Here is a 14,161-nt window from a genome sequence, read left to right on the forward strand (position 1 = left end):
CATTAATTAAATAAATGTGTATTACATTTTTCTCCGCCCGCTAGCGTGTATGCTAACTGGATAGCATCAAACAGTGCTCTGCAGTAGTTAAGCCCACGTACAATTAGCCCTTCTATGCTAGCGCTCTGTGTGGCCAGGTGTTAAGATCAAGCTAGTTAATAAGGCACTGCCTCAACTCTGCATCTTATGCCATCCAGGGAGAAATGGTCAAGACATATTCATGATTTACATTGAACATCATCCCCCAAGTCCCTTACCAATATGTAGGTAACCATTTAGAAGTGTGCATACCTAGACTCATCTATCCTTCATGTAACAGCTCAACAATCACTACGGTACGGTACCTGACGGTAATCACGGTACCTGAAGCTACCTGGGCGTAACCATGGGGACGGTCCTCCCAGGTCCACCCAGCGTGACCTATCTGATTAACCAGAGCAGTAGATCGAAGAGAAGCTTAGAAAGTTAAACTGTAGAAAGTTAACCCCCCCCCCTCCCCCCGGCCTCAGTATTACTGGGTCACTCGGTGTGCGTGCACGTCTGTGTGCACGTGTGTCTGTCTTGGTGGGTTGGGCGGTTATTCAAGGTGACTGTGAGGTGAGAGAATTTGTTTCAGTGCAATCAATATCTTATAGATATCGTATCTTTGCTTTGGACTGCTTGTCTCCTTTGGTTTTTTTCTCTCTCTCTCTCTCTCGCTCTCGCTCTCGCTCTCTCTCTCTCGCTCTCATTTTATTTCTCTCTCTCTCGCTCTCATTTTATTTCTCTCTTTCACTTTCTTTCTTGCTCTCTCTATCTCATATGCTTCTTTCCTGCACCATTCTAAGCTTGCATACTAAGCTCATACTTTACCTGTCCCCTAGACATGACTTGTTTCATCTTTTTTGTGCAGGTGTCATCTTTCTGCTTGCTAATGTGTCCTGTGTGTTTGTGTTCCTACATTTGTGTCACTCTGTGTCTCACGCTCTCTCACTCTCTCTCTGAGTCTCTGTCACCCTCTGTCTCTGTGCTCTCTGTTGATGGGCTGTTGTTGTTGTTGTTGTTGTTGTTGTTTTGTCATTACATGCTCCAGCTCGGTGGATTTGTGTTTTATGAGGATGTGTGCGCAGGGAAGCAACAGGTAAATTGATGGAATATTATTGGCTGGCTTAGCACACTGCTTGCAGGATCCCTCGCCTTCATCATCCTCGTGCTCCCAGGGCTGGGAGAGGTATAGCACGGACACCTGCATCGTTTAGAGAGGGAAACCTCATGTCATCATATATCAGCATTATGGCCCGCCTCTGCCTATGGAAGAACCAACACAATCGGGTTTTTTTTTTATATAATCAATGCAAACACAATAACTGCTCAAGTTGTTGGACTGGCCTATATGGCAAATTGTATTCTCATTGTTTTTGTGTCAATTGTATTATTTTATAGGGTATGTTGAAGTGTTACAAACTCTTCAAACTATAATAAACTATACTGATGTTTTCCCTCAAAACGCTCTGTAGCTATAGAGCCATTCATTGCATTTATTTAAGCAAAACTGCTGATGGAATCTGATCCTACACTATTATAAATACATGAGGACATTGTAAAGCCATCGGCTACTGGTGCAGAGAGATGAATGAGCCACCGCCCAGCCCTGATGTCACGGCCCAATGCTGCTGCTCCATGCATGGCCCTGGTGGTGTGCTGCCCTGCATGGCTGGGAGAGCAGCACACAATGCAATGGAAACAAGAGGTTTAACATGTCTGCTAAAGATCAGCTGTAAGTAATGTATAGTCCAGTGGTCAGGAGCCGTTGATGGCCACAAGCCCCATGTGGAACCAGACTGCCTAACAACAAATGATCCGGGAACCGAGTGAAACACACATAATGTAGACATAATATAACAGCTGATGAGTGGAAGGCTGAAAGCCACAATGACAAGTAATCAATTAAGTAAAAAATGATGACTTATTTGTCTATGATGTACTATATTGACCCAGGGTCTAGACTAGAGATCTGGCTTCAAAGAGCTACATGGGTAGCTAGAGTAGTAGTCTTACATATGGGCACCAGATCCACCTCATGTAGAACAGAAACTGATTAATTGAATAAAATCAGCTAGAATATTTATGAAACCAACAAAACTGCTGAGCTTTATCCTTACAGTCCATATCTAAAATCTGCGTATATTTCATATTGAAGCATAAGGGTTGAAACAATGCCCATGCTGTCATAGTGTGTAGCCTCTGAGAACGAGGGATGAACCATCATGATAAGGGGTCCAGGGGTACCGAATGTGTTAGAAGGGCGATGTGGGCATGGAGGACTAGAGGAACTGAGGTCCTGCAGACTGAGATACACCATCCAGCCTCTTCGTACGTAAGCCATTAGGTTAGCTTGGGAAAATGTTGACGTCACACAGTATGAGTCATTATGGTTACATTTAGCTGTTATAAATGTTGTATGTGGTCAAATCACCTTTGTTCTTTTTGTTCAGCGTTAAAACATGAACCAGTCTCAGGGCTTCACAGGCCACATCCCTGGACGTTAGAATAATCTATTCATTATGGTCCCTACATTAACTCGGGTCGGTGTCACAGAATGCATGTAATTAAAACAAATTGTATGTTCTAATATGTTTGTACACACTGTTGGAAATAGACTGAGGGATAAGCAACCTTCAACCAACCCTCTCTCTCTCTCTCTCTCTCTCTCTCTCTCTCTCTCTCTCTCTCTCTCTCTCTCTCTCTCTCTCTCTCTCTCTCTCTCTCTCTCTCTCTCCCTCTCTCTCTCTATTTCAAACCTCTCTCACGCTGGCGTGTTTCTGTTCCAGCTGCTCTCCATTGTCTGGTTTGTTGGCTGTGGGGCGTAGCAGCAGACAATGGCCTTGTTATCTGCAGCTAGCTGCTAGATAACAGTTCATTTAATTTTATTTATTTATTGGTGTATTTCAGGGACATTGCACACTAATCAACAGTCAAACTGAAAGTGAGCCAGAGTTAGCCTAAGAGGCCAGTTTACATCTGTTGCCCCCTGTCAGATATTAAAAGGGCAAGATGGGTTGCAACTAGCCACTGGGTAACAGTTAGCCTTGTTGGGCCATGGAGGAACGTTCTTATCGCACACCATGGAGCCCACAGATACCTAATAGAGCAGAGCACGAGTCAACTGAAGGACATTACAAGTTTGGGGATAGAAGTGGTCATAGGTATCACCCGAGCTCTATGCTGCTAAGTCTAATGCTGTGATCCTGTGAAGACCACTGGGCTTGGTTTGATTATTGTTAGACTTTTGTCATGACATGGTGGTGTGGTTTATTGAGTCAAGGCTGGAAGAAAACAAATAAAGTCTGTATGGGAGTGTCACTGGCATGCTTGATTGTCTCCCTAGCAACACCGTCTTTAAAAAATCTTCCTACTAACCAAAGTATACAAAATACCATATTTAACCTAAAGTTTTTGCATTGCAATTGACCTGTCGCTAAGTCACATCCCCCCTCGTTACCATGACCAACTCGGACAAACAAACCAGACTAGATAACAAAGACATGGAAAAATGTCAGCTGACAGTATATTAAAGCAGGTTTTGGGGAAGTTTTGGGTGAAAAATAATTAAATTTCTTTCTGAAGCAATCGAAAGGGACTACATTACGCTATGGAGGGGTATATTCAAAACTTTAAAATGCGTACAGCAGGTGACAAGCTTAAATTCAGTTGGTATTCTGGCCAGCCACACAGTCTGATCCACATTACACACTTTACCTCGTGCCGTTGTGGCTTGTGAAAAATGAATGGATGAAATATACCCCATTCTTCAGCCTCTTTGGATACCCACTGTCCGTGTTACATGCACCCCAAGCATATCATTTGACCATGTTTTTTTAAGCAACATAAATCCAACCGCTCCTCATTGTTCCAACATGGCGTGTTTGTAACAGTGTGATATTAGAGCATGCCTCGGTCACTTTCGTTACATCAGGTCCTACCGTCCTCTGTAGCTGGGGCAGCCACTGAAGGCCTTGTCTTCACACTTTTCACTCACCTCTGGTTTGGTTTTACTATTTGTCACATATTAGTTGCATGTATATGTGTACAAATATAAGATTCTTTATACGCGGAAGCAAATCTAGTTTTTGTGGGTTGGGACCAATACCCTGATTGGTTCATCGTTCATAGATCTGCTGGCCTCAGCAAGCTCCCAGAAATCGATGAACAGACCGGTTTGGGTGTTTGTTGACGTCAGCAAATCCTTCTTTAATGCTAGCCAAATTTAACCTTGTATCAGGGAGCACAGCACACAAACACAAAAGACAATGGTTCTTATGTGTAATACGATGAATTCCTGTGACTCGGTTGAATAGTTACACTGAAACCACGGTTTGCCATGTCAGGGTCAGGGTAGGTCTACGGTTCACTGTTGGATAAAACCTCTAAATGATTAAATAGTAAAAGAGATACTTGTATATCGAGTCCTGACTCTGTTAGATTTGGTTAACTGATAGTTTGAGGCTCACGCCCGCCTCCTGGGATTCATGAGGAAATCACAAGATACATCAGATTGTGAATTCTGGGCAAAACAATATCTGTGTGATTTTGTTTGCATACTTTGAAAGATATAGGTATTTTGTCAAGTCAACAGTTTTGCTCAGATGAAAGTATTGCTCAATAGTCATTTCAAGGCATTGAGTAAAAATGCAGAGGGATTTGGATACCAAGCCAGTCTGGAGGAGGCCTGGGATTCGTAGTCGCTGTCGTCGAGTCGACGAAGGCGACAATAGGGGTTATATATATAAAATACGGTTAGAACTGGTTATAACTGGAGGAGGATTATAACTGGTTATAACTAGTTAAAACTGGTGGAGGGTTATAACTGGAGGAGGGTTATAACTGGAGGAGGATTATAACTGGTTATAACTAGTTAAAACTCGAGGAGGGTTATAACTGGTTAAAGGTGGATATGATGGGTTATAACTGGAGGAGGGTTATAACTGGAGGAGGGTTATAACTGGTTATAACTGGAGGAGGGTTATAACTGGTTATGACTGGAGGAGGGTTATAACTGGTTATGACCGGAGGAGGGTTATAACTGGTTATAACTGGTTATGACTGGAGGAGGGTTATAACTGGTTATAACTGGTTATGACCGGAGGAGGGTTATAACTGGTTATGACTGGAGGAGGGTTATAACTGGTTATGACTGGAGGAGGGTTATAACTGGTTATGACTGGAGGAGGGTTATAACTGGTTATGACCGGAGGAGGGTTATAACTGGTTATGACCGGAGGAGGGTTATAACTGGTTATGACTGGAGGAGGGTTATAACTGGTTATAACTGGTTATGACTGGAGGAGGGTTATAACTGGTTATAACTGGTTATGACTGGAGGAGGGTTATAACTGGAGGAGGGTTATAACTGGTTATGACCGGAGGAGGGTTATAACTGGTTATGACTGGAGGAGGGTTATAACTGGTTATGACTGGAGGAGGGTTATAACTGGTTATAACTGGTTATGACTGGAGGAGGGTTATAACTGGTTATAACCGGAGGAGGGTTATAACTGGTTATGACTGGAGGAGGGTTATAACTGGTTATGACTGGAGGAGGGTTATAACTGGTTATAACTGGTTATAACTGGTTATAACTGGTTATGACTGGAGGAGGGTTATAACTGGTTATAACTGGTTATAACTGGTTATAACTGGTTATAACTGGTTATGACCGGAGGAGGGTTATAACTGGTTATAACTGGAGGAGGGTTATAACTGGTTATGACCGGAGGAGGGTTATAACTGGTTATAACTGGTTATAACTGGTTATGACTGGAGGAGGGTTATAACTGGTTATGACTGGAGGAGGGTTATAACTGGTTATGACTGGAGGAGGGTTATAACTGGTTATGACCGGAGGAGGGTTATAACTGGTTATAACTGGAGGAGGGTTATAACTGGTTATAACTGGTTATGACCGGAGGAGGGTTATAACTGGAGAAGCGTTATCATATGAGGCGGTGTATTGCTGCAGTAGAACTTAAATGCCAGTCTCTCTTGGGATTGGGACTGAAAAAGACCTTGCAAAAGAGACTGGTAGAAGCAGGCTAATAGCGTGCAGCTGTGTGCATTATGACCATTTAGTCTGCTCACATTTTAAATAACTGATTCCTGATCTGCAAAGATGACATGCAGCAGCCGACATATCGGTAGCATGTATCAATAATGGACAAGTTGGATTTATTTGTTTTTGGAACATAAATCCAAGATCATATTATCGCAAAATGAGTGAACCCCACGTGGCGTGGAGCGGACCCCCAGCTGTAGCCCACCACGGAGCCTGGCTGTTCCTATGAATCATACTCTGCTTGTTCTGCTCGTTCATGGATGGGGAGGTTCATCGTGACTCCTATATAAAAAGCCTCCACGCAGCAGCCCAGCCGTACGTGTGTTTAAAACACGCCCTACTGCGTTTTGCAGGACGCAGGCGGAGATGGCGCACACGTGCCGCGGGACCATCAACCTGGCCACGGCGCACATCGACACGGAGGACGCCTGCAACATCGTGCTGAGCAGCGGGGGGCGCACGTACCACCTGAAGGCCAGCACGGAGGTGGAGCGCCAGAGATGGGTCACAGCCCTAGAGCTGGCCAAGGCTAAAGCCATCCGCATGATGAATGACCAGTCAGGTAATGGAGTCTGGGAGTCTGTTTAGTCTGTCGTTGGATAACATGTCTGCCTTTGCTCTCTGTGTATGCTTTGAAGCCGTGGAGGACATGTGCAATGAGGTCTCTTCGGTGGGTGTAGAAGATGTGTTAACTCTGTATTTGGTTCATACTGATGTGTTAACTGTACATCATACTGGTGTACTTTTGTAGATGTTTAACCTGGGGTCTCTCCCAGCCCATGGGCCTGCACGTTGTGAGCAGGAGCGGGCTCTAGAGGAACTATTTATGTTTGTTTGGTGGCCTTCAGTGTTTGAACTCAGTTTACTATATTTAGACTGAAAGTAATTGCATTGTATGAAGCAAGAGTTGAGCGACTATTTGGTTATCCAAACTATCTGAATGGTTGTTTTCTGAAATGTGTGTGCATTTAGTACATGACTTTCCTCCATGTAAGCCTGACTTGTGTTTGTTTTGTTTAGCTCAGAGGAGCTATAGATCACATTCTGAAGGCTCCTTTCAAGACAAAAGGCTCTGTGGTCGACTCTGTGTAGAAACTAGGGTGAACACAGGACAATAAATCTCAATTTCATGACCAGTGTAGAGGTTTAGATATTGATTTCACAATATCTACCCGCTCTATTGAGGAATACTGCCTCCCCGTCTGCTCACCCACACACACCAGTATGGACCCCCCCCACCCTAATCATCATGTTACTGGCCTCTGTCGCGCTATAGGGCTTTTTCTATGTAGCTCTGACAACTGAAGGGTAGGTGCTAGTTCAATTCCCAATGTTAGAGCGAGAGATAGACAGAGAGAGAGAGGGAGAGAGGGGGAATAGTTTCAATACATTCATTTCACTGTGTGAACAAGATGGGTGTAGTACCTACTCTCATAAACAGTACATCTCATCCCTTTTCTCCTTCCTAGCTGGCCAGGTCTGACCGTCTAATTGGCCACTTGGCCAGTCAGCCAGTCAGCCAGTCAGTCAGGGGCCTGACATGGCCAGTCAGCCAGTCAGTCAGCCAGCTAGCCAGGGGCCTTACATGGCCAGTCAGCCAGTCAGCCAGGGGTCTGCCAGGGCCAGTGGGGCCAGTGGTTCTGAGCCCTCTGGAATGCACAATAATGTTGTAACAGTGTTGTTGATCCATCCCTATTGGCCATAGCAGAGAGAGCCGGGTCTTTTCATTTCAAAACAGGTTTAAATGCCATGAGATGTAGGCTCTTGTTGTTCACACTTTACATTGGGCTCTACCTACACTTGTGCTGGATATATCTTATCTTCTTTCCCATAGTTTGATGAAGAGATAGGACATTCACTTTACATTGGGCTCTACCTACGCTTGTGCTGGGTATGTCTTACCTTCTTTCCCATATCTTGATAAAGAGATAGGACATGCCTTGTCAGACCAACACAAGCTCCAGGCTCCCTTTCCTCTATGAAAGTACTGTATATTTAGACCATTTCAAAAAGTTGATCCCTGAGCAAGGCAGCAGCTAACCCCACCAACTAAATGGGCTGGTTGTAACTTTACAAAACTTTACAAAGTGTGTGTGTGTGTGTGTGTTTGAATGATGCGTGGCATTGTGAATGAATGAAGACTAATGGCTAATTCATCCTATCTTCATCCACCCTTATAGGGTTTACAGTTTTCTCCTTCATCACTTGTTCCTCTTATCTCTTTCACAGGCCTCCCGTTGACATGTTCAGACCTACAGACTCAGACTCAGAATAATCTATCCCCGTTCTTTATTTGATTAACATGTTCTGGTTCAGACTGATCCATCCCTGTTCTGTATTTGATTAACATGTTCTGGTTCAGACTGACCGTTCTCTATTTGATTAACATGTTCTGGTTCACACTGATCGATCCCGTTCATGTCCTGGTTCTGATCCCCGCTCTGTTATATAAAACTAAAACAAATAGCCACTAAAGTCAGGCATGACTACAGGGATCACTGCTGTTTTAACTGGTAAGGTGGCTTGATGAATGTTTACTTTGCTTTGCTTCACATGGACAGCAGGTGGCAGTGTGTCCCTGTGTCCAGTCGCATCCTTATGAAACCTGTGAAATGCCATCTCTGTAGTATTTTAGTCATGCATAAAAAGGAATGATTTTAAGGTAATTGTGGAATCTGGATCTGATACATTTCCATGTTTCCATCCTTCAAAATGCTTATCCCTTAAATATAATATGGCCATTGAGGAAATAGATTGTTGCGTCTTCTTTGTGGTTCTGAGGGTTAATGGTTAACTTATCCTAAGGATTAATTCATTGTAATGGAGTCTTTAAAGTGGTATTTGTGTGTTGTGGTATTACATAAAGAGCCCTGCCCTGTATATCGTATCACACAGTCTGCTGGGTGCTATTGGGTCGTGCACTCACTGATGATGTCAATCTGGGAGAATCCCAAATAATTGTAAATCTGCACAGAATGTGATTGTGATTGATAAGGGTTCCTGTTTGATTTGGCTTTTTTTTTTTCATCTACCCTCCACATCTCTCCTCCACGTCCGTCCCCCCCCCCCCCCCACCCCTCAACTTCTCTTGTCTACTGTCTCACTCCCACCCACATTCACTCAATTGGAATCCCTCCTCTCTCTCTCTCTCTCACTTGCTCACTCTCTCTCTCCCTCTCCCTCTCTCCCCTCTCTCCCTCCACCAGTCAAAGCGTTTACGTCGCTTCTGGTCCAGTGGTGTTTCAGTTGTGAATGGATGACCTTCTTTCGGTTGCTCCAACTTAATCTGCGTGTCTTTGAGTGTTATGCTTCTCAAGCACTTGGTCTGCTGGAGAGAGGAAGAAAAATCTCTAGAGTGACCAGTCTTCTCTCATGTAGGGAGAGTGTAAGTACATGTTTATTTTGTATTGATCTTATTTGGTGGTGTGTGTGTGTGTGTGTGTGTGTGTGTGTGTGTGTGTGTGTGTGTGTGTGTGTGTGTGTGTGTGTGTGTGTGTGTGTGTGTGTGAGAGATTTAACCATGATTCAGTGTTGAGGCTTTCTTTTGTCTGTTCTGGGACAAAGATACAGACTTTAGGTTTTATAGGCTGTGATTATTTTATCTAATAATACCATATTGAGGAGCAGAATCTTAAAGGATCAATGAGAAATATGATATGACCATCATCTCAAAAGCCTTTGACCGCCGATGCGAACATCGAGAGCGTCTTTAATGCTTGTCTGGATTTTAATATCACATTAACAATATTTAATTGACAGCATAGCAGACCGTGTGTGTGTGTGTGTGTGTGTGTGTGTGTGTGTGTGTGTGTGTGTGTGTGTGTGTGTGTGTGTGTGTGAGACTGAATGAGAATAATGTATTTCCTATAAAATATGCCAACCATCTATTTAAAGACAGATATTTTTAACTATTTTAGCTATTTATCAGTCAAAAACATCTCCCTCTGCGTCTGGCAACATACATCATCCTCCCTTCTGTCCCTCTGATACAAACCGTTCAGCCCCTCACCGCTCACCTGTTCTACTGGCACTGAAAGCTCCTCCTTAATGTACCTCCCACTGGTTCATTCTGGTTGAATGTTACCAAATGTAATGTTTCTCCATGACATGGAATATAGCAATTTATCCACGACTCAATCGATCCAGGAAATCATTCTAATTCTCTAATTCAGTTACGTGTCAGCCGACCAATCACAATGAGAAGACAGACCACGTTAAATCACGATATACCTGACTCATATTTCATACGATTGAAAACCAACATAGTTTTTGTTTTATTTGCAGAATAATATTCAGAAGATGTCTTTACTACCCATGTTATAGACATCGTTTCTTCATAGTTGCTCTGGTTTTGTCTGTCGGTCTTTGTGTAATCCAATCACATGTGCGTGAAATGCAACAGTTCCTCCCTCCCTGTGAGAGGCTGAGTGGGATGGGACATTTCTTTGGTTGAGCTAAATCTTTGAAAAGGTCTGTTCGACCTTTACTTCTGAAGTACAGCACCTTTTAACAAAGCCCAATAGAAAAGTGTTGTATGCATAATATGAATCACTTCAACAGAATGTTAAGCAAATCCAGGAAGTGGATATGAAATTGGATCCCTCCAGCTTGGTGGTAGTAGTACATACATCACTATGGTCAAGCAGACATAACAATGAGTAACGCCAGCAGTAGGCTCACTATCACCATAACCTTCCTAATGATTCCATCCATCCCTCAGGTGCCTCTAAGGACTTGTTTAAACCTGGCATCAGCCTACAGAAGCAGGCTAGGTGATGAGTGTCCTCAGCCACTGCCATTCCAATTTCCTTGCTGGATGCCTCTGTTTCTCTGCTGGCCAGTGGAATGGGGTTCTTTAATGGAAAAAGTAGCCCACCGCGTTATGTAGTCAGGCTAACGTGCGGTCGACTTTGACCGCCAGACGGTTAGCATTAGCATTAGCAACCTAACCTAGCCCTGTGTTGGTTAGGTTCCTCGTTGGTTTTGGAGAGATCAGATATCAGATATCAAAAACTTTTCGCTATTTGATCCCTTTGTAAGCTATCAGGTCATCAGCACCTCACACATTCTCACTTACATTTCATAATTTTCTTCTTGTTTTTTTTCATCGTTTTTTTTTGTGTGTGTGTGTGTGTGTGTGTGTGTGTGTGTGTGTGTGTGTGTGTGTGTGTGTGTGTGTGTGTGTGTGTGTGTGTGTGTGTGTGTGTGTGTGTGTGTGTGTGTGTGTGTGTGTGTGATGTGGTGCTGTTCATTTGAAGCTTTGCTGTCACACACTGAGGGTGACCTTTCTGATCTCACACATTCTATTTATAAAACGCAATGAGCTCCCAGATCCAGTCCACACTATGTCTGTCTGTCAATGTACACACTTTACCAGATAGTAAGGCAGAGACGGGTTTACCGGTTCTTGAGTGACTTATTGATGTGTAAAATGTTACATTGACTCCAACACACTATCCATCAAAGCATCCATCGTACCAGCTCACTGGAGGGAAGAAGCACATGCTGCATTCATGGAGTAAAGATGTGAGAGGATGAATAGCTTTTCAATATTGTGTGTGTGTGTGTGTGTGTGTGTGTGTGTGTGTGTGTGTGTGTGTGTGTGTGTGTGTGTGTGTGTGTGTGTGTGTGTGTGTGTGTGTGTGTGTGTGTGTGTAATCCTCTATGTGCTTGCATAGTAGAGTCTATGTGTGTGTGTATATAAGGGCGTTGTCTTGCTTGTTGCTGTTTATGTGTGTGTGTGTGTGTGTGTGTGTGTTTGTTTCCATGAAAAGCCTGTGATGGGTTGTGGTGGCGGTGAAGTCAGAGAGTCAGTGTGAGAGAACTCACCACACTGGGGCCGTTGTGATCAGGGGATTGTAGCCCCTCAGTGTGAGGTCATCATACGCAGCCTGGTTGATGACAGAACATTTGAAACAGTCTTTACTGTTTCAAGTCCATTGTTTCTTAGGCAGATATCTCTCCCTCTACCTCACTCTCTCTCTATCTTACTCTCTCTCTATCTGTCTGTCTTTCCGCTTTCCGTCTGTCTGCCTAGTTATGCTGGTGCTGTACGGATGGTTTATGCTAGGTGTGCTGATTCCATAAGGGAGGTTTATGCTAGCTGTGCTTAAGCTATAAGGGGGGTTTATGCTAGCTGTGCTGATGCTATACGGGTGGTCTACGCTAGCCGTGCTGATGCTACACAGGTTATTTATGCTAGCTGTGCTGTCGTGATGATGGTGTTTGCTTGCTATACAGGTTTTCGATGATTGGCTCCTCTAATTGGATCACTGTTCCATGACTTATCTTCTTCATTAACTGTTAGATGCTGCTGATTAGTCTCTCTCTCTCTCTCTCTCTCTCTCTCTCTCTCTCTCTCTCTCTCTCTCTCTCTCTCTCTCTCTCTCTCTCTCTCTCTCTCTCTCTCTCTCTCTCTCTCTCTCTCTCTCTCTCTCTTATTTATGCCTTTATTTTTATATATATATATATATATATATATATATATATATATATATTCATATATTACCGATGTTGGTTTTTAACGAGATGGCTCCCAGCATTGTGGTCAACTGCTGCAATAAAACTCGGCTCTGCACGACCATAACATCAAGTATTGTATTAGCATGAACCTGCATGCTTTAAGGCAGTGCACGAGGAAGAGACAGGAAGCAATTATCTCAACTCTTATGTTGGTGATTAATGAAGATGCCTCACCTTTTGAATCGGTGACTTACCACAAGACCACCACTGGATGAATGCTTAACCATTAAGAGATGGTATTCAATTGAGAATACGCTGTCCCAGTATATCCATAATCACCCTGGAAGCTGTTTCTGCTTCTGCTAGCCACACCCTGGGGGACCTCTTCCAGCCTGAAGCCCAAAGCACATTATCTTCTGTCACATGCTGCCTGTTACCTAGCCTACTGGGCAGCCATGCTGTCACCGTCCACAGGCTGTGATGAATCTGCTGTGAAGTCCTGTAGACCGTGGCATTGTTATAATGGACTAGATCACGTGGTTTATACTCCTGGATGGTCAATGTTAATGTAGAATGTAATCCCGTATAGTCAGAACCTCATAACAGATAATGGGACCTTTAGAATGCGTGACGGTATTTTATTCATAATCTTCACTCTTAAGAAGGTATGGGCAACTTATCCATTCATGTATTCATCTAGCCAACATCCACTTCAGTGGTTTAGGGGTGAACTGGAAAGTGCACTACAACGATCACTTATGTAGAGGAGGAACACAGAATGTGTGATGGAGCCAGTGTTGGACAGTAACCAGTGTTTATTAGAACCAGCTGTAGCCTGTGTGGGGGTCCACAGTGTTGGCGCAGGGGGTCCCAGAGAGGGCTGGGTGCGGAGACAGTGAGCTGTGGGTCGCTGTGCCACGTGGTTCCTGTCCTCCCTCCTGCCTCCACGGTGGCTCGGTGCTCCCTGTAGACTAGGGACATGTCCAGCATCCCGCTATGCTCAGAGTGCTCACTGTGCTCTCTCTCTCAGCCTACGGTCCCTATACTGGGGACCACAGAGGGACGCCATTTGATTGATTTGATTCATTCGTTAATTCATTAAACCTTCATTTACTCAATCAATCAATCCTAATTAAGTCCTTCATTGATTTGTAAGCAAAGGAGGTAACTCATTGATGAGGAAAACTATAAGCACTAAACTGCTATCGAAGATTTTCCCATGTTGAGCAGCAGTGTAGCCTTCTCCTCCAGGATGCTTCACTGAAATAGTTAACATATGCTGCGAAGCCAGGAAGAGCAAAAGGACCCTGGTGTTGTTTGGAAGAAGCAGTGCATTCTGGTCTTGTGTTTGGATGACTGCTGGGTGCAGAGTCCTATCTACTCTCTCTCTCTCTCTCTCTCTCTCTCTCTCTCTCTCCCTCTCCCTCTCCCTCTCCCTCTCTCTCTCTCTCTCTCTCTCTCTCTCTCTCTCTCTCTCTCTCTCTCTCTCTCTCTCCACTCTAATCGGCGCTGCGTTGAGAGATGTGTGTGGCGGTGGATTGTAAATGTGCCCAGCGCTGTGCGAGAACGTGAGCGACTGGGCGGTCTGTGTGGGGCTGTTTGGAAGGG

The 14,161-nt window shown here is 44.1% G+C and overlaps 1 protein-coding gene across 3 annotated transcripts in view; it reads left to right on the forward strand.

Annotated features, from left to right (window-relative positions):
• The window catches only part of LOC132459915 (oxysterol-binding protein 2-like), a 41,773-nt gene that overhangs the window by 3,497 nt on the left and 24,115 nt on the right, over positions 1-14,161 (forward strand). For 2 of the 3 annotated variants that reach the window (XM_060054789.1, XM_060054790.1), the window contains exon 2: positions 6,445-6,653. In XM_060054789.1, coding sequence (XP_059910772.1) covers positions 6,445-6,653 — 209 coding nt within the window. Of the gene's footprint in view, positions 1-6,444; positions 6,654-9,285; positions 9,477-14,161 lie in introns of those variants that run through there. The other variant, XM_060054793.1, reaches the window with a different exon arrangement.

The sequence above is a fragment of the Gadus macrocephalus genome, chromosome 6, assembly GCF_031168955.1.
Source record: "Gadus macrocephalus chromosome 6, ASM3116895v1".
Lineage (NCBI taxonomy): Eukaryota > Metazoa > Chordata > Actinopteri > Gadiformes > Gadidae > Gadus > Gadus macrocephalus.